This window comes from Rana temporaria, chromosome 10, assembly GCF_905171775.1.
Source record: "Rana temporaria chromosome 10, aRanTem1.1, whole genome shotgun sequence".
NCBI classification, from domain to species: Eukaryota; Metazoa; Chordata; class Amphibia; order Anura; family Ranidae; genus Rana; species Rana temporaria.
The window spans coordinates 20,930,727-20,952,020 of NC_053498.1; the positions used below are offsets into that span (position 1 = coordinate 20,930,727).

The 21,294-nt window shown below is 45.8% G+C and overlaps 1 protein-coding gene across 1 annotated transcript in view; it reads left to right on the forward strand.

Annotated features, from left to right (window-relative positions):
- Positions 1-4,957: 4,957 nt before the first annotated feature.
- Positions 4,958-21,294, forward strand: part of XRCC1 (X-ray repair cross complementing 1) — a 53,921-nt gene continuing 37,584 nt past the window's right edge. The window contains exons 1-3 of the mRNA XM_040327358.1: positions 4,958-5,033; positions 17,910-18,074; positions 20,146-20,238. Coding sequence (XP_040183292.1) covers positions 18,024-18,074; positions 20,146-20,238 — 144 coding nt within the window. The 5' untranslated portion in view covers positions 4,958-5,033; positions 17,910-18,023. The remainder of the gene's footprint in view (positions 5,034-17,909; positions 18,075-20,145; positions 20,239-21,294) is intronic.

Sequence of the window (21,294 nt, forward strand, 5' to 3'; positions counted from 1 at the left end):
CCCCTTACCGTACATGCTGCCGCATCCCCGCTTGGTTAATACGGGCGGGGAACATTACAGCTTTGAATAGCTGTAGTCTTTCGCGCCGCGCTGCGTATAGACACTCCCCCTTGCTCGGGATTGGACAGTTCACCCGAGCCAAGGGGAGTGTCTATACGTGGCGGGAAAGACTACAGCTATTCAAATGAATGCTGTAATGTTCCCCGCCCGCATTAACCAAGTGGCGGCGGCAGCGGGGATGCGGCGGGATGCGTCGGCGGCGGGGGGGGAGTATTCTATTTCGGTATCGTGGGTATTTGCGGGAGTACGAGTACGAGTGGTGGCTGCAGCATGTTGTGGGGATGCTTTTCTTCAGCAGGGACAGGGAAGCTGGTCAGAGTTGATGGTAAGATGGATGGAGCCAAATACAGGGCAATCTTACAAGAAAACCTGTTAGAGCCCTTTTACACTGAGGCGCTTCTAAACTGCCCATAAAACACTGAGCGCTTTTGCGGTGCTTTTCAGGCATTTGCGTTGTGCTTTTTAAAGGACACGTGACTCAAAAACGTCTCCAAAAAACATTTTGAGGCGCGTTTGAAACGATTTTCAGTCACTTTTCAGTTGCTTTACAGGCGCTTCCCATTCATTTTATTGAAAAGGGATGTTTTTGAGGTGCTTTTTTTAGCTCTGAAAACATGCTGCATGCCAGATTTTTTTTTCACTGCACTGCCAGCGCACCCCCCCAGTGTGAAAGCATTTATTGATTTTAGTGGGAAGCATTTTTTTATAGAGCTTTTCAGACGCTTATTTTTTAACACCAAATCGCTTGACAAACTGCTCAGTGTGAAAGGGCTCTTAGAGTCTGCAAAAGACTTGAGACTGGGGCAGTGACATCCATAGTGAGCGCAGGAGCGCCGCCCCCTCTCTCCCCTGCGCCGTCACTCAACTTAGTGTACAATACATAGAGATTCAGGGGCAGAGCCTCAAAGAAATTACGCCGGCGTATCTCTTGATACGCCGCCTAATTTAAAATTTTGCGCGTCGTATCTTTGTTTTGGTATCCACAAAACAAGCTACGACGGCATCTGGGTTAGATCCGACAGGCGTACGCCTTAGTACGCCGTCGGATCTTAGATGCAATTGTCCGGCGTCCGCTAGGTGGTGTTTCCGTCGTATTCCGCGTCGAGTATGCAAATTAGCTATTTCCGACGATCCACGAACGTACGAGCGGCCGTCGCATTTTTTTTACGTCGTTTCTGTTCGGCTTTTTCCGGCATATAGTTAAAGCTGCTTATGGTGGCGTACTCAATTATGGCCGTTGTTCCCGCGTATAATTTTGAAAATTTTACGTCGTTTGCGTAAGTCATCCGTGAATGGGGCTGGACGCCATTTACATTCACGTTGAAAACAATGACGTCCTTGCGACGTCATTTGGAGCAATGCACCCTGGGAGTTTTTACGGACAGTGCATGCGCAGTTCGTTTGGCGTGGGGACGCGCTTCATTTAAATGAAACACGCCCCCTACCCGCCGAATTTGAATTACGCGGCCTTACGCGGCGAGAGATACGCTACGCTGCCGTAACTTATGGCGCGGATTCGTTGAGGATTCAAACCAACTCAAAGTAAGTTACTGCGGCGTAGCGTATCTTACATACGCTGCGCCCAGCGCAGATGTATGTGGATCTGCCCCTCAGAGTTAACCAGGGGACGCAGGGGGTGTGTGTTCCCTGGTTAACACTGACACTCGTCTCAGCCAATCAGGTTCACCGGGTCAGGTTACTGGTAACCTGATTGGCTGAAGCAACATCGAGGGAGAGACTCGGGAGAAGACATCGAGGGAGGATGGCTGACCCGAGAAAGGTAAGTGCTGGGGGACGGGGGGAAGCAATGTGGCGGTTTTTGAGGGGGCAAACTGACGGCAATTGATGGGCACAGTGGTGACAATTGACGGGCACAGTAGTGACAATTGATGGCACGGTGACTGCGTTTGATGACATGGCACAGTGGCTGCGTTTGATGGCAAAGTGACGACAATTGATGGCACAGTGGCGACAATTGATGGCATGGCAAAGTGGCGACAATTGATGGCATGGCACAGTGGTGACAATTGCTGGGCACAGTGGCTGCGTTTGATAGCACAATGGTGACAATTGATGGGCACAGTGGCGACAATTGATGGGCACAGTGGCGACAATTTATGGGCACAGTGGCTGCATTTGATGGGCAAAGTGGCTGCGTTTGATGGGCACTGTGGTGGCAATTGATGGGCACAGTGGCTGCGTTTGATGGGCACAGTGAGGCTGCAATTGATGATTTTTTTTTTCGTTTGTTTGCGCCCCCCCCAAAAAATTTGAGCACCAGCCGCCACTGGACTGGGGCGGGGGTTCACCATCCAGCAGGACAAGGACCCTAAACATACAGCCAGATCCACAATGGAATGGTTTAGATCAAAGCATGTGTAGCGTATACAAGTCACTCATTCTATCATTCAAAGCATATTTATGTGTTAGAATGTAAAAGAAAAAGATATGAACGATGCGCTTATTCACTAATGTGCCATAAAGTAATATACTCAAAGAATGAATATGATAAGTATCAAAACATACAAATAAATACATGTGAATAAAAGTCCAACTAAAGCCCAATGGTAGGTATCAGTTTATATAAAGGTAAAAATCATCAACAAAACATCAATCCAAACATTGACTGTTACATTTATGAATTGGCCGCTCACCTCCAACAATGACCCATGGGTCAAACAAGGCTCATCACCTCCCAACCCGCCCGGATTCTGCGGGAACTTCGCGCACAGACTGCATCCTCCCGCAGTCCCGCGAAGGGGTTAACTTTCCCGCACAGGAAGGAGAAGAAAAAGTTCTGACGGGAGACATGCGAGGAGAACTGACAGGCTGTGCACTAGGGTTGCCACCTTTTCTTCAAGCCAAACCCGAACACTTTAGCGGCACAGGGCACGTTTTTTTTCGTAGTATACGCAATCGGATAATAAAAGACCTGGGGCACCTCTGGGTGCCTCAAGGACAGTGGTAATGCAGCGCGCTGCGGCAAACAGTGGGTGTGGCCAAACTGCTCTTGCTGACATCATGGCTCCCCCTCAGTGATGCCAAACCTGCCCCCAGACAGCGGCCCGCATCTCCCGAATGGCAACAGATTTTTGTGTGACTACCTCAGTTACTTGGGGAGCCACAACCCAGTCTAAATAATGTGTCTGGGTTTAAGGCAGACTGAAACCCGGACACAAGAGATCCCAAACCCGAACTGTACGGGTGAATCCTGGACAGGTGGCAACCCTACCCCCCCCCCCCCCCCGCTAAACAACTCGGAACGTTCCCCCCCCCCCCGCTCAACAAAAATGTCCCGCAGTGGATTTTTAAAATGTTGGGAGGTATGGGGGTGTCCCTGAATGGTAGGTTTGGAAATGTGGTCACCCTAGTACAGTGTCATACCTCCCAACATTTAATAAATCCAATGCAGGACATCTTGTTGAGCGGGGGGGATCAAAGTTGTTAGCCGGGGGGGGGGCGGGGATCAGAGTTGTTGAGCAGGGGGGGGGGGCGGGGATCAGAGTTTTTGAGCAGGGGGGGGGGGGCCGGGGATCAGAGTTGTTGAGCGGGGGGGGGGGGTTTCTCCTACCTGTGCAAATACCTCTGTTCCGAATCCCCGCCAGCGCCATCCACCTGCAGCGCCCACTTCCACCTGCACCACCATCATTTTTATTATTATAATACAGGATTTATATAGCGCCAACAGTTTGCGCAGCGCTTTACGTCAGGGAAGACAGTACAATTACAATACAAATCAATACAGGAGGGATCAGAGGGCCCTGCTCGTTAGAGCTTACAATCTAGAATCATCCAGCATGGTCCGTATATTCCCGCACTGTGATTGGGCGTATAGCGGTCATGTGCGGAGGGCGGGACTTCTAGACGTTCGCAGACAGGCCAGCCCCACGACGCACATGACGCCAATACGCCCAATCACAGACCAGGCACCGGACACCAAACATGGCGGGGGTAATCAAACATGTTTTCCGGGAATCTAGTCTAGTCCGCGGGACCCCGGGACACACTTAGGCCTGGTACACACGATAGGATTTATCCGCGGATACAGATAAATCCTTTGAGGATTTTAATCCGATGGAGTGTACACACCATCGGATTGAAATCCGCGCCGAATTCCCATCGCGGTGACGTGTCGCGCCGTCGCCGCGTCATCATTGCGACGCTGTCATATAAGGATTTCCACGCATGCGTCGAATCATTACGACGCATGCGAGGGATGGGTTCGGACGGATCGATCCGGTGAGTCTGTACAGATCACCGGATCGATCCGCTGGTTCCGATTCCAGCGGATAGATTTGTAGACATGTCTACAAATTTTTATCTGCTGGAATTCGGAAATATCCGCGGATAAATATCCGCTGGAACGTACACACCAGGGGATCTATCCGCTGAAACCGATCCGCTGAGATTTTTCATCGGATGGATCCTCTCGTGTGTACGGGGCCTTAGAATTCCGGGAGGATCCCGCGGAATCCAGGATGGTTGGGGGGTATGCAGTGTAGCATGACTGCGCAATTGTCACTCAAAGTGTGACAGCGCTGAGAGCTGAAAACTTGTCCTGGGCAGGAAGGGGGGAAAGTGTCCAGTATTGAAATGGTTAACATAATTATAATACTAATAATAATATATTAATGTGAATATAATGATCAAAAAATTATTTAAAAATACAATAAAAAAAATGCATCAAACATAATGTAATCTATTTTTATCGTTTTACTTTTTGTGTCTTACACTGTGCAATGCACACACACACATTCTTCCTCTCACCTGTTTTATGAAGGGAGTACAAACATGGCGCCCGCTGACACAGGGTGGACAAAAATGGCTGCAGAGGGGGAAAAAAAAAGACACCTTTCCTTAGTAACTTCCGGGTGCCTTAACATGGCGGTGCCGCAGCTTCCTGTGCGCACTAGGGATCACTTCCGGGGCGGGAGGTTTGTTCGCGGCATCTTCCCGGGAAACGTGTACGGATGGTATGTTCCGGTGTGTGTGAGGAGAGGGTGTAATAAAGAGGACCTGTCTAGGGGGGTTAGAGGGAGCGGAGTATGACTGAAGTGTGACCTTCCCTCACACAGTGTGTAGAGGAGGGTTATCCTCCGGCTCCTATGGACATTCCCTGTGTTGTGTGCTGCTTCTATACATACTTAAGGGGGGGAATCCCATAGGGGGGAGGGGAGGGAGTACTGACACCCCAGACATGATCAGAACGTCTTTATTGGATTTTATGGCGATGTTCACGCCGTGTCGCCGACGTGTGTTTTTGCACAACATGCACAGGGCAGCCCGTTCGCTTGTCAAACGCGCCAAAGTAGCTCATGTACCTTTTTTGGGTGTTGAGATTTGTGCGTTCTGCACCCGCGTGTACGTTGTGCTTTTTGTGTTTGTTCTGCCTTACCAATGAACGGCAGCGCAAGGCACATTTATCGCGCGTTTTGTAAACGCAGGCGAAAAAAATGTGCGTGCTTTTACAGAGATTCACAAAATCCACATCCTGGGGTATTGCATACACACACACACACGGGGCGTCTCCTCCTGGCGCTTGGAAACGCGTTGGGGGCGTGTTAATCGCCTGGGCGCTAATTCATTTCATTGGCCAGAATAGTCATTTATTATGGCGGGTGAAATGAATTGATGGATGTGTCCGGTGTTTAGATGCATCAAGAATTTGGTTACCCCAAAACGCTGTCGCTCCTGGACGTGGGGGGGATGGGATATTTTACCATTTTGGACTATTTTAGGCTCGGTGCGCACTTATGTTACTTGGGACGCATAAAGCTGCAGGACAAGTCGCTCCGCATTGATTTCGATGGAAGCCGTTCACCTCTATGCAACTTCAATTATAGTTCCCTGCACTACTTTAGTGCGACTTGAGCGCCATAGACTGCAATGTAAACTCCCGAAAAGTCGCGTCTTATCCTGTTCCCTCCCGCGCTATAGCTGAACGACGGCCACAGCACGGGCTTACTTTGCTGGGAGGGCATCTATTGGCATCGTCCTGTGATCGCGTCTCCCGGGCGGCGAGCTCTGTGATCACCGAGCCTGAAGGACTCAGCTGATCGGGGTCAAGGGCCAATCACAGTGCCCCTCTACCACGTGATCAGCTGTGTCCAATGACAGCTGATCACAGATGTCAACACAAGCCGATTATCATTTTTTTTGTCAGCGTGAGGAGAGAAGAAAGTCAGTGCCTCCAATCGATGCCTCCCAATCAGCGCCACCTATTAGTGCTGCCAATCAGTGCCTCCCCACCAGTGCTGCCAATCAGTGCCTCTTCATCTACGCCACCTATCAGTGCCTCCCCATCAGTTCCACCTATCAGTGCCTCCCCACCAGTGCTGCCAATCAGTGCCACCTATCAGTGCAGCCCCATCAGCGCCATCTATCAGTGCCTCTTCATCTGCGCCACCTATCAGTGCCTCCCCACCAATGCTGCCAATCAGTGCCACCTATCAGTGCATCCCCATCAGCTCCATCTATAAGTGCCTCTTCATCTGCGCCACCTATCAGTGCCTCCCCACCAGTTCCACCTATCAGTGCCTCCCCACCAGTGCTGCCAATCAGTGCCACCTATCAGTGCATCCCCATCAGCTCCATCTATAAGTGCCTCTTAATCTGCGCCACCTATCAGTGCCTCCCCACCAGTGCCGCCAATCGGTTCCACCTATCGGCGCATCCCCACCAGTGCTGCCAATCGGTGCCTCTTCATCAGTGCCTCCCCGCCAGTGCTGACCATCAGCGCCACCTATCAGACCTGCCAATCTGTGCCTCTTCGTGAGAGCCCATCAGCGCCACCTATCAGTGCAGCCTCATCAGCGTACATCAGTGAAGGAGAAAAATTACCTGTTTGCAAACTATGACATTTTTATTTTTTTTCAACATTTTTGTCTTTTTATTTGTGTAGCAAAAAATTAAAAACCCAGAGGTGATTGAATACCACTAAAAGAAATCCCTATTTGTGGTAGATTTCATATGGGTACAGTGTAGCATTACTGCGCAATTGTCATTCAAAGTGTGACAGAGCTGAAAGCTGAGAATTGGCCTGGGCAGGAAGGGGGTGAAAATTCCCAGTAGGCAAGTGGTTAAGGTTATCCACTTGACCTCCGTGAGGTTTACCCCCCCTTCATGACCAGGTGATACGGCACTATGCTACTTTAAGTGACAATTGTGCGACGCTGTACCCAAATAATTGTACGCCGTCCCCCCCGCAAATAGAGCTTTCTTTTGGTGGTATTTGATCACCTCTGCGTTTTTTTTATATTTTGCGCTATGTTCATTGCCCGGCACCCGCTGATTGGCTTCTGCTGCGACTAATCACAGCAGAAGCAGTGCGCCCCCTACCCAGCGGTGCAGAATCACGTGTGTCTATATATATATATATATATATATATATATATATATATATATTAGAGGTCGACCGATATGGGTTTTTCTCTGGCCGATACCGATGCCGATATTTCAAAATCGGGGCGGCCGATGGCCGATATTTTAGGCCGATTTTTGCGGCCGATATTTTAGGCCGATTTTTTTTTTCTTTCCCATTATTTTAGAAAACCTAGGTTGGGGAGGAGGTTATTGTTTAGGGTGGAAAGGTGGAGTGCAGCCTATCAGTGTCCATCAGTGCCCACCAATGCAGCTCACCAGTGTAGCCTATCAGTGTCCATCAGTGCCACCTCATTAGTGTCCACCAGTTCAGCCTGTCAGTGCAACCTCATCAGTGCCTACCAGTTCAGCCCATTAGTGTCCATCAGTACCACCTCATTAGTGCCCACCAGTGCAGCCCATCAGTGCCACCTCATAATTATTAAAAAAGAAAAAAAATACAATCTTAGTCATTTTAAGGAGGGGGGTACAGAGAGGTGGTTGTGGAGGAGGGAGGTACAGAGAGGTGGTTGTGGAGGAGGGAGGTACAGAGAGGTGGTTGTGGCGGAGGGAGGTACAGAGGTGGCTGTAAAGCTACCTCTCTGTACCCCCTCCTCTACAGCCACCTCTCTGTACCCGCCTCCTCCACAGCCACCTCTCTCTGTACCCGCCTCCTCCACAGCCATGTGTTGTGGAGAGGGATGGGTGGGGATGCATTGTGCCCCTTAACTTAAAATAAGGGTCACGCTGATGGGCACATTTTATGTTAAGGGGCACTCTGATGGGCACAACAAAACGTGCTCCTTAACATAAAATTTGCCCATCAGAGTGCCCCTTAACATGCAATATGCCCATCAGCGAACACATTAAAAATATACCCATCAGCGTGCCCCTTAACATAAAAGTTTTGTTGTGCCCATCAGAGTGCCCCTTGACATAAAATTTGCCCATCACAGTGTCCCTTAATAACATAAAATGTGCCCATGAGCACATTTATTGTTATTAAGGGACACTCTGATGGGCAAATTTTATGTTAAGGGGCACTCTGATGGGTATATTTTTAATGTGTATGCTGATGGGCATATTTTATGTTAAGGGGCAATCTGATGGGCACAACAAAATGTGTCCATCAGTGTGCCTCTTAAAACAATATGCTCATCAGTGCGCACATTAAAAATATACCCATCAGAGTGCCCCTTAACATAAAAAAGTGCCCATCAGCGTGACCTTGCCCAGCAGTGTTAGTGTTGACAAAAAATAAATGCCCATAGTGATCTACATCAATGAACGAATATGCCACATACCTAGCTCGAATGCAGGGGATGCTGCAAAATAAGAAGCCGGGAAGGAGTAGCAGGGGGCGGGGCGCGCACTGGGCGTCACGCCTCTACTCGCAACGGAGAGCCAGTAGAAGACCCGGGAACCAGGAGCAGCAGGGGGTGGGACACGCAAGGGTGACGTGAGAGACAGGCGTGGCCCCCTACTCGCAATGTGAGCACGGAGTGGACCGCGAGCTGCAGGGGAAGGACCGTGACGTCACGCCCCTACTCGCCGCCGTACGTAGACTTCCAGGACCTGCGGTGAGTAGCAGAGGCCAATGCGGATGGAGGATTCATGGCGGGGGCGGGGGCACTGGTGACTGGTCAGTACATGACTGGAAGGCAAGGGACCTCAAGGCCTGGATATTGTAGCGGCGAATCGGCCGATTTTTTCACGATAATCGGCCGATGCCGATTTCACAAAAACGGCCAAATATCGGCCGATATATCGGCCGACCGATATATCGGTCGACCTCTAATATATATATATAGCCGCCCTGTAGCAGTCATCAAGTGGTTATCAATGCGTCGCTTCTGCAACAGTCAAATCCAAAGTTGCATCAAAGTCGCAATGTAATTTGCACCACATTTGAGTTGCACAAGTGTGAATGGAGCCTTACTACTATAACTGGAAAGTGCAAAATCTGGTGCAGCTGTGCATGGGAGCCAATCAGCTTCTAACTTCAGCTTGTTCAATCAAGTTTTGATAAGGAAATCTGGAAGCTGATTGGCTTCTATACACAGCTGCACCAGATTTTGCACTCATCAGTTTTAGTAAATCAACCCCCTAGTGAGATACTCCCAAAGGAAAACCACATCTAAAGGGATGGAGACCCTGACACTTTCCTCTTCAGGGCCCTGCAAGTGCAGCAGCTAATATAAAATCATTACCATACAGGTTCACTGAGAAACAGCTATTTCTTCAGAATAACAAAAGGAAGCAATCTTTAATAAAAGAAGGTCCAGAGCTAGAATTATTGCTCTCACTATAACATTTGTGGCGATATCTCACGTGTGGTGTGAACATTGTTTACATATGTGTGCGCAACCTACGTATGCGCTCGCTTTTGCGCACCAAGGGATGGGGGTGCTTTAAAAAAAAAAATTGTATTTATTTTATTTTTCCACCATCCCTTTAGTTTTTATTTTTTTTTATTTATTTTTTATCACTTTTATTCATATCACAAGAAAATGTAAACATCCCTTGTAATAGAAATAAGGATGGCAGGTCCTCACTATAGAGAGATCTGAGGTCAAATCTCTTCTCTACTTTTAAGAGCAAAAGATAAAAAATAAAAAAACATTTATTTTTTATTTTTTTTTCAAATATGTTTATTGGGTTTTTAAAACATGTAAGAGTATACAAAGCGATCTTGTTACAATGTATGCAATAAGTCGAATAAGTGACATTACATTTAAGAACATAAAACAAGGATCAATATTTAAAGTTAGTGATCCATCGTAGTCACAACAAAGCAGTCAAGATAAAATTCGAGTATTTAGGGGGGAAAGGAAGGGGTAGGGGAAGGCAAGGTAGAGGGAGGGTTGAGGAAACCATCCTATTATAAGCGGTGTGATTCAAATTGACAAAGTTATAGAAAATAGGAACAACAGAGGAGATTAATCAGATTCCGGGACTCATCAGGAATCCAACAAAGTACGGTATTCAGAAGAATCCGCAAAGTGGTGCCAGCATGCCCATTTATCTCGGAAATTCCTAGAAGAATCTCTAGAATGGGATATCAATTCCTCCATATATGCAATGTGATCCACTTTGCGTATCCACTCTGAAATTTTTGGAGGGGTTGCTTGCGACCATTTAACTGGAATACACAGCTTTGCCGCGTTGATAAGAAACACAATAATAGATTTCTTGTAGACTGAATTGGGTAGAGAGGAGAGGTGTAATAGGTACTGTCCAGCTGTAAAGTCTGGGGTGTAGGTGGTAATGGACACAATGAGATCATGGACTGATTTCCAAAAAGTCGTGATAGCTGAACATTCCCACCATATATGGAGGAGAGTGCCAGCCTCTAGTCCGCATCGCCAGCACAAGGGAGAGACGTTTGGGCTAAATTTATTAATAATGTAAGGGGTTTTATACCACCTTGAGTATATTTTGTAACTGTTTTCCTGTATCAGGACGTTTAGTGAGCCCTTGTGTAGGCGATGGAAGACCGAAGTCCACTGGTCATTAGAGATTGTTATACGTAGATCCCTTTCCCATTTCTTGTTGGTGTTGTCTGATTGTGGGTCTGATGTTGAGCTCAATACACAATACATGAGGGAAATTAAATGGCCTTGGGGAGCCTTTCCTATGCAGACGGATTCAAAGGTTGTCTTAGGCCTGTGCCAAATGTTAGTGAAACCGAATTTTTTCAAAAAAAGAGTGATTAGTTCAAAGTTATGAGGAGAGACAGTAAGATTCGGGAATTTAGCGGAGAAATGAACCAGAGAAATGAGATTCCCTTTTTCAAAGAAGGCTTCAGCCCTGCAAGTCGTGTCTGAATCCAAGTCGGGGGAGGTAATGATATGGTGTTTCCGGGATATTTCAGGGTTAAAGGATATTGGGGTAATAGGTCCATATATTGAAGAGATTTTAAATTTTTTACAGAGAGACCTGAAAATTTTCAATGAAGTTCCCGTAATGGGATGTGTGTTTGCAAGGTGCGGAACCTTCCTAGGATCAATCCATGGAAGGTTTTTCAGAGGGATTGGTGGAGAGATTAAAGATTCCTCCAGTTGGATCCAGTCCTTGGAGCCACTGTGTAGGTGCCAATTAATAATTCTGGACATATGACAGGCCCAATAATAAGTTTTAAAATCTGGTAGACCAATTCCACCCAAAGATTTCGGGATAGTAAGCTTGTCCCATTTGATACGGGGTTGCTCGCGCACAAGTGTGTCATTAGAGGCAGTTTGATCTCGCTCGGTGCGGGAAGGAAGAAACTACATCAGGCTCATATAAACGATTTAACTAATAAAATCAATAGCCTGGAACTTATACATAAACATTCTTTGGCACTACAAACGCTTGAGGAGCTTTCGAGACTCAGGCTAGAACTGTCTAATGTCCTAGACAAAAGGGTCAAACGCAGTTTTGATATGTCTCGAAAATTTTTCTATGAGCATGGAAATAAGACGGGGAAATTACTAGCTGACACCTTGCACTCAAAATCCAAAAAATTTGAGAACATATTTGCCATTACTGACCCTAAAGGTAAAAAATATTCCTCTTCTGAAGATATCGCAGACCAATTCCGAATCTTCTACTCCAAACTCTATAACTTGACTCCTGAATTTGGCCCTAAAAATACGCCTTCAAGAAAAGATCTAATTTCTGAGTTCTTGAAAAATTACTGCCCTAATACCTTATCCTCGGACACAGCGAAAAGTATAGATAAGCCTCTGGAAGCAGGAGAAGCTTTAACTGCACTCGGTCAATTAAAGACTGGAAAAAGTCCTGGCCCAGACGGTTTTTCGGTTAATTACTACGGATCTTTCAAAGATGTCTTGATCCCACAATTTCTTAACGCGTTTAATTCTAGCCCTTTCCCGTCCCCACTTCCTAATGATCTCTTAGAAGCCCACATTGTCATGATTCCTAAGCCTAACAAGGATAAAACCCTTGTTTCCAATTACAGACCCATTTCCCTCTTAAATAACGACATCAAATTATATGCTAAAATCATAGCTAATCGCTTACTTCCCTTATTACCTCGAATAATATCCCTCGACCAAACGGGCTTTACGCCGGGAAGAGAGGCTAAGGACAACACCATAAAGGCTATACATGTTCAACACTGGCTCATCAAATCAAAATCTCCGGGTTTTTTCTTATCCCTCGATGCGGAGAAGGCCTTCGACAGGATAGCCTGGGACTATATGTTAGATGTCCTTAAATCCCTGGGCATACAAGATCGAATGTTGGGATTCATTAACCTCTTATATTCATACCCTACGGCTAGAATCAAAGTTAATGGTGTCCTGTCGGAGGCCTTCTCCCTGTCGAATGGCACTCGTCAGGGTTGCCCTCTGTCACCCATAATTTTTATACTTATCCTGGAGCCTTTCTTATGTAGACTACGAGAGAATGTGGATATTAGTGGAGTTAAGATTAATAACACAACTTATAAATTAGCGGCTTTCGCAGACGACATTCTACTATTTCTTACCAACCCAATAATTGCAATTCCGAACCTACTTAAAGATTTCTCCATGTTTAGAACCATCTCAAATTTCAAAATAAACTTCTCCAAATCTAAGGCCTTAAATATTTCCCTTTCCACTGACACGGTAAACCAATGCAAACTTAATTTTCCATTTACCTGGGAGAATGAATCTATACCTTATTTGGGAATCCACTTACCGTCCAACATGGATAATTTGTACACTATCAACTTTGTTCCCCTGCTGAACACCATAAAAAAAGATTTGCTTGAATGGAACAAAGGCATTTTCTCGTGGTTTGGGAGGGCTAACGTCATAAAAATGTGTATCTTGCCTAAAGTCTTGTATCTCTTCCAGACCATTCCTATTACGATCCCTGCCACATTCTTCAAATCTCTAAACCGTGTCTGCTTGAAATTTATCTGGAATGAAAAAAACATTTTGATCTTTTACGTTAAACAACATCCTCCGCTTCTGAAAGTGATCCGGTGGCTAATGAGCCGCTTGGACCGCTTTCGTGAGAGAGCTAATCACCGACTGAAAAAATAAATAAATACAGAGGTTAAGGCTGATATCCTTCGCCATAACCCTGGTAAACCACTTGCAAGACGCAATATATATATGTATATAGGTATTGCAGTCGGCAAGTGGTTATACTGCTGACACCATAGATAGGTCGGTGACTTGGGGAGATTTTACACACACTCCTGGTGGCTGCACCTGCTGGAAGAGTGTGGTGTAAATCTGACAAACCAACTATTGACTGTCAGCAATCCAGCAGGCCTCAGATCACCCCCAAATGTGTTGGTCTGCTCCCATCGGTAGGCCTGAGACCAGTGTGGTGGATGCCATTGTCCGCTGATCTCCCCTTCCTGCTAATGACCCCCGAAACGATAAGTATAATGTCACTTCTGGGTCCTGGTGTCACTTTCCCCAGCAATGGCCAGGAAAGAAGTTAAAGGCGTTGTAAAGGTACAATTTTTTTCCCCTAAATAGCTTCCTTTACCTTAGTGCAGTCCTCCTTCACTTACCTCATCCTTCCATTTTGCTTTTAAATGTCCTTATTTCTTCTGAGAAATCCTCACTTTCTGTTCTTCTGTCTAACTCCACACAGTAATGCGAGTCTTTCTCCCTGGTGTGGAGTGCCGTGCTCGCCCCCTCCCTTGGACTACAGGAGAGTCAGGACGCCCACTAACACACAGCTCCTTTCTCTATCTGCAACGTAGAGAGCGTCCTAACTCTCCTGTAGTCCAAGGGAGGGGGCGAGCACGACACTCCACACCAGGGAGAAAGAACAGGAAGTGAGGATTTCTCAGAAGAAATAAGGACATTTAAAAGCAAAATGGAAGGATGAGGTAAGTGAAGGAGGACTGCACTAAGGTAAAGCAAGCTATTTAGGGGGGAAAAAAATTGTACCTTAAAGCGGATGTCCGCTGAAAAAAAAAATATTAAAAGTCAGCAGCTACAAATACTGCAGCTGCTGACTTTTAATATATCGGCACACTTACCTGTCCTGGAGTCCAGCGCCGTCCGCAGCAGAAGACGAGTGATCGCTCGTCACTCTGCTGCCCCCGCCATCACTGCCCGATTCCCTACGGCGCATGCGCGAGTTGCGCTGCGCCTGCTGATTGGCTCCCACTGTGCTCTGGGAGCCAAGTGTTCCCAGCACACAATGGGGGGGGGGGGGCATACTACCCGCAGACTGTGCCCGGAAGTGGGTGCAAATACCTGTTTAGACAGGTATCTGCACCCCCCTCCCTCCTGAAAGGTGTCAAATGTGACACCTGAGGGGGGAGGGTTCCGATCAGCGGGAGTTCCACTTTAGGGTGGAGCTCCGCTTTAAGACCCCTTTGACACTGAAGCGTTTTTACAGCGTTTTAGCGTTAAAAACGCTCTCCATGCATCTCAATGGACCCTTTCACACTGAGTCCTGCAAGCATCATCTTTGGAGCAGCTTTTGGGCGCTGAAAAAAACGCTCCAAAACCCCCCCCCCTCCATTGAAATGAATTGAAAGCGATGTAAAAACGCCTTACCCTTTCACACCGAGGCACTGCAAAAACGCCCTAAAACGTTAGGGTCTTAGCAGTGCTTTGCAAGCACATTGGGATTGCAGATGAGGCTTCGCTCGAATAACGCTCGAAAAAACCCCCAGTGTGAAAAGGGCCTTACAACTCCTTTAATGGAGTGTGATCTGCCCTCCATTCATTTCATTGGAGGACAAGTAAGACCCCCTGATGGCTCCATAAAGAGATATAAAGGAAAAATAACTGCACTGTGAAGTGTTGATTCCTAAAAAAGCAGCAACTCTGCTGTGAGATGTATAGAGCTGCACTCCCTAAACTAATATGGTGGAAATATATGACCGATATAAAGCAATATGCTAATAACATGTAAACCAGTGATGAGCAACCCGTATGTAGTGATACTGATAATAGTACACGAAAAATTCTCCTGCGCTCTGGTGTTTTCCCGCTAAAGGGCAACGTGATCCAATTTCAAGGCAAAGTCTAGAATCTTGCAGCCCCCCTCAGAATCATGGGAATTCATACAACTAAAAAAGAAAAAGAAGGGCGCACCGACCTAGTGTGTTACCGTTTAAAAAGATTTTATTAAATAAATTAAAACAATGATCTTACTCACAAAAGGAGTCGTGAAGAGCGCTTATCAAGCAATCAAACTGGTACACAGCATCGCCAAAAGAACCTGGTGACAACACGGATCAGATGGTATGGAGCCGGCAATATGGCTAACACGTTTCAGAGGCGAACCTCCTTCATCAGAGCCTAGGTGGTCCCTAGTTCTACTGCAATGCGGGCATTTACGAAAGGCAAATCCACTTTTCACTACAAGTGCACTTTAAATTGCACTGAAAGTGCACTTGGAAGTGCAATCGCTGTAAATCCGAGGGGTAGATCTGAAATGAGGGGAAGCTCTGCTGATTTTATCATCCAATCACGTGCAAGCTAAAATGCTGTTTTTTATTTTTCTTGCATGTCCCCCTCAGATCTACAGCGACTACACTTCCAAGTGCACTTTCAGTGCATTTTCAAGTGCTCTTGTAGTGCAATGTGGATTTTCCAATGTGTTTATCCACCACCACATAGATATCACACTTACCAGCTTGCACAAGCTAAATCGCTTGTGGCTAAAACTAGAGCTGGAAGATTAATCATTAAAATAAAATCGGAATCTCGATTCAAACCCCCCCCTCACGATCTCCTTGCAGCATTTCCTCAGTTCATTCATGTAACAAGTACAGAGTTCTCTGCTCCCTCAACTGTCAAAAAGACAAACAAAAAAAAACGGGCAGTCTGCCAAGTTTTTCACAACTTTGTCAGTGCTGGGAGATGAGTATAAACATTGTAACATTTCATTCTTTTTAGAAGATCAAAGAAATGAACTCCAGTCTGTAAATGAGGGAAGTTTAACCATTTAAAGACTAAACCTTTTTTTCTGGCACTTGCTGCTCACAAGTTAAAATCGTTGTTTTTTGCTAGAAAATTACTTGGAACCCCCAAACATTATATATACAGTAAAACCTTGGTTTGAGAGTAACTTGTTTTGAGAGCGTTTTGTAAGACAAGCAAAATGTTTTAATACATGTTGCCTTGATATACAAGCAATGTCTTGATATTAGGCTGGTTTCACACTGAAGCGGCAGCCGCGGTGACGGTATAGCCGCGCTATTTGTAGCGCGGCTATACCATCGTGTTTACCGCGATATTCGGCCGCTAGCGGTGAGGTTTTAACCCCCGCTAGCGGCCGAAAAAGGGTTAATACCGCCCGCGTTACCGCATTACAGCGGTATTACCGCGCTTTCCCATTGATTTCAATGGAAAGGCGCGGTATAGGAGCGGTGAATACACCGCTCCTATACCGCGGTAAAGATGCGGCTAGCAGGACTTTTGGAGCGTTCCTGCTAGCGCATCGCTTCAATGTGAAAGCCTTCGGGCTTTCACATTGAAGAGTACAGGGCATGATTTTTCATGCGGTATAGCGGCGCTATTTTTAGCGCTGTACCGCATGAAAAACGTCCCAATGTGAAAGGGGCCTTAGAGTAGCGTCATGTCACATCTGAGTATAAAAAATAAGAGAGGCCCCTCTAAGTGTAGTAATATGGTTACAGTGAAGGTACAACATTTAGCAACTTATTGCTACACTTAGAGGTGACTCTCTTCTCTTTTATACTCTGTAAAAAAAATGCTTTGATATACAAGTGCTTTGGATTACAAGCATGTTTCTGGAATGAATTATGCTTGCAAATCAAGGTTTTACTGTGTGTGTGTGTATGTATATGTGTGTATATATATTTATTTTAGCAGAGACCTTAGGGAATAAAATGGCGACTGTTGCAATATTTTATGTCACACTGTATTTGCGCAGCGGTCTTTCAAACGCATCTTTTTTTGTAAAAAATTCACTTCAATGAATAATAAAAAAAAAAAAGACAGTACAGGTGTCCTAATTTATTTGTACAATGTGAAAGATGTTACGCCGCGAGAATCATGATTTTTATTCCAAGCAAAAATATTGTGATTCTCATTTTAGCCAGAGTCGTTCAGCTTTAGCCAATACCCAGCCAGGGGAGGAGTGGGAGTTCCCTTTGAACCCAGACCATCCTAGCTGACCTCCATATGTAATGTTGAACCTCCATGATTGAAAGAACTAAAATCCAATGAAAAAAGGGGGCGGGCCAGGAACAGGCTGGGGGGGGACGGGGGACGGACGGACATCTTCCAGCCAGGAAATGAGAATGAGGTGGGCTCTATCTGACTTGCTGCAACTTCTAATGCACATTGTGAGAAAGCTCACAGTGTGCACAGAAATCAGGGTAGGCTATTTCAGTTCAGGAGAGTAGCCGCTACAAGGGACAGCAGGAGTTCAGCTTTTAAATGCTTTTCTTGAAAGCCCTTTAATTCTTTGCAATGGAATAAAAAAAGTAGCAAATGTAATATACAATTGAAGGTTGATCCTGAAGTTCTTTGTATTGTGTGTTGCAGTGGGTATGCGTTGTCACCTGTTGACACAGGCAGGCGGATTGGAAGGCGGAGCGCATTCTGTGTGCAGCTGAAGCAGTATTCGGTGTTCTTTGGGAGAGCCGATATCACCGGACAATGCCTGAGATCAAACTGAAGCACGTGGTCTCCTGCAGCAGTGCAGACACCGTGAGTATCCTTCTGAAATGTCATTTGGAGATCTAAAGTGGACCCCCCCCCCCCCCCCAATCCTCATACCTAACATGCCCAGGTTCATGCAGTTTGGTATGCTGACCCCTTTCATACCTATTAAAAAAAAACAAATTCCATTAAAGTCAATGAATGCTTTCACACTGGGGCAATGTGCTGGCAGGTCGGTGAAAAAAAGCCCCTCTCCATTGAAATTAATGGAAAGCTCTTCAAAAGCACTAGATCCTATAACAAGGCTTACCTGTAGGTACCTTGAATATCTCCTAATCTTGCAAAGTTTAGGAGATATTCAGTATATGCTCACTGAAGAAACGGGGCTGCTGGTGGCGTTTCTTCAGTAGCTGTGCCGTGACCGGTGGCTCCTGTGCGCATGAGTGACATCATTGCGGCTCCAGCCAATCACAGCACCGGAGCCGCGAACCTGGAAGCAACTCCGATGGAAGATGACCGCGCTGTACTCGGAGGACCGACGCTGATCCACGGCATCGTTCCAAGGTCGGTATTTCATATTGTCTTTTTTTTTTTTTAGGTTTACAACATCTTTAAAGGGGAGGTTCACCCTAAAAACGACTTTCCCTTATTACACTGGCCCCCCACATTACAATACAATTATGCCTATTATGTTTTTTTTGATGCTGTACATACCTTGGTACAGCTAATTCACCCGTGGCTTCCGGGTTGCGAGTCCCGCGGGAGTGGGCGTTCCTAACATGCTGTTGATTGACGTGATGACCAAAAACGAGCTCCCCCCCCCCCGTCGCGTAAGCTGCGGCACGATTGCCGAAAGGAGCCGAACGGCGGTGTGCAGGCGCAGTATAGCGCCGACTCGCCGTTCGGCTCCTTTCGCCAATCGTGATGCAGCTTACGCGACGGGGGGAGCTCGTTTTTGGTCATCACGTCAATCACCAGCATGTTAGGAACGCCCACTCCCGCGGGACTCGCAACCCGGAAGCCACGGGTGAATTAGCTGTACCTAGGTATGTACAGCATAAAAAAAACCATAATAGGCATAATTGTATTGTAATGTGGGGGGCCAATGTAATAATAGAAAGTTGTTTTTAGGGTGAACCTCCCCTTTAAAGTGGATGTAAACTCTCCATACACCCAGTGAAGTGAACAGTCTCAGAGGATACACAGAGATGAAACAAATCTCCCTACATAGGTTTTACATGTATATCTACTGTCTTCACATTTATATACTGTTTAGAAAGTTCAGATCGTGTTAGGAAATGTTTATCTTCTTGTTTAACACAGAGTGTGATGTTTGGGCATACAGCCAAGATAGCTAAAATTGCTGAAAGGCACACACCCCTCTCATCATAGGCAGAGACTCTCATAGGTGTTTTGTAACTAGGCCAGCTGCCTGCTAATCTATTTATAGCAACCTCCCCTGACAGAAATGTCAGGCTGCTTTTATCTGATGTGTCCGAGAATTTACCAGGAGTTATCAGGCTGATAACAGAGGAATGGGTCAGGAGAGAGCTATGGGACTTAGCCCATTGAAGAGAGATAACAAAACACTGCAGATATATGTGCCCAGCAGAAAATTTCATGAATTGGGTTTAATTCTAAAATAATCTTTTTTTCTCTTCCGTTCATGGACGGACACAGCAGCAATTGACCTTAGGGTTTATCATCCTTCCTTTTAGGAGAGACCAACTCTCCTGGAAGGAAGCGGATATAACCCTAAGGTCAAAGGCTGCTGTGTCCGTCCATGAACTCAGAGAAATGGATTTTACGGTGAGTACAAAAATCCTGTCCTGTCTGTCCATGAACGGAAGAGAAAATAGGATTTTTGTACTCACCGTAAAATCCATTTCTTTGAGTTCATGGACGGACACAGTAGCCTTTGACCTTAGGGTTATATCCGCTTCCTTCCAGGAGAGTTAGTCTCTCCTGAAAGGAAGGATGATAAACCCTAAGGTCAATTGCTGCTGTGTCTGTCCATGAACTCAGAGAAATTGATTTTACGGTGAGTACAAAAATCATATTTTTTTTTTTTCTTTCAAGAATAGCAAAGTAAAATTTGTATTCTCTGTCTGCATTTTAGACTCATACGGCAGATAACTTGCTAAAACCGGACACATATCGCAAGTGGAAAGCCAAACAAGTCGGAGAGAAGCAGATCTCTGTCATTCTACAGGTGAGAAACAAACTAAAAAGTTTGAAGTGTTCAATCAAAAGGTTCCGACGCACAGTCCTTCGTTTTTAGAAAATGGATCCATGGCCCCCTTTTTTCATTTAATAAATTCTTTATAACATTGGTAAAGATGCAAATCATATAGGTAAGGGTACAAAATATCAAGGAAAAATGAAAAAAAGTGCGCTTATCTAATACATTCAAAATCAGCTGCAAACTCAAAATGTTTATACAAACAAAAATGACATAGAAAAAGGTGAAGTTGCGCTAAAACAAAATAAGGATGAATATGACTTATCAGGCCATATAATGGTGAACACTACAAAGTCCAAATAAGAAAATTCTTCTCAAACAGAATATGTATAGATAGTGTTAAAGTTCTGTGAATAATTAAATTCCATATGAAAATCACATCAGTGAAAAGGATCTGGATCGCTGCTCCCTGAAAATGCTGACCCTTACCGAATAATAAGATCCAAATGGATCAAACCGAGCAGGTAGCCAAACACCTGGGCTGCACAGGAGATCAGAGTCTTGATGTAGTCTTCCCAGCAGTCCGTCAGCAGAGCCCTGGATCTAAATAGATCAGAAACCGCAAGGGGAATGTAGGCAGCAAATGGAAAGGATCTTCTCACAAGACAGTCCTCGGACTCACCAGGCAAACAACGGTCATGGAGAAGAAAAGCTCACAATAGTGTGATAACGTTTTGGAACATTTATTGAATAAACGTAGCACACTTACAGATATGGCGATAAAAACAGCATAAAAGAATCCGGCCGGTAATAGAACGTGTAGTCCTCAATCGCGGTGACGTCAGTACGTCTCCTCCCGACGTTTCGTCTAATCAGACTTGCTCACGGGTTGGGTACAAAATATCAAGAGTACAACACGCTTGACTTTATGAATAAAAGAAATGACAAAACGTATATCAACGCCTATAACGTATAAGGCGGTAGGGTGGGTGTTTCGCCCCGCCCACCAGGGCTTAGTCATAGAGATGATGCGCCCCAATGACTAAGCCCTGGTGGGCAGGGTGAATTGTGTCACCGAAATGTGTC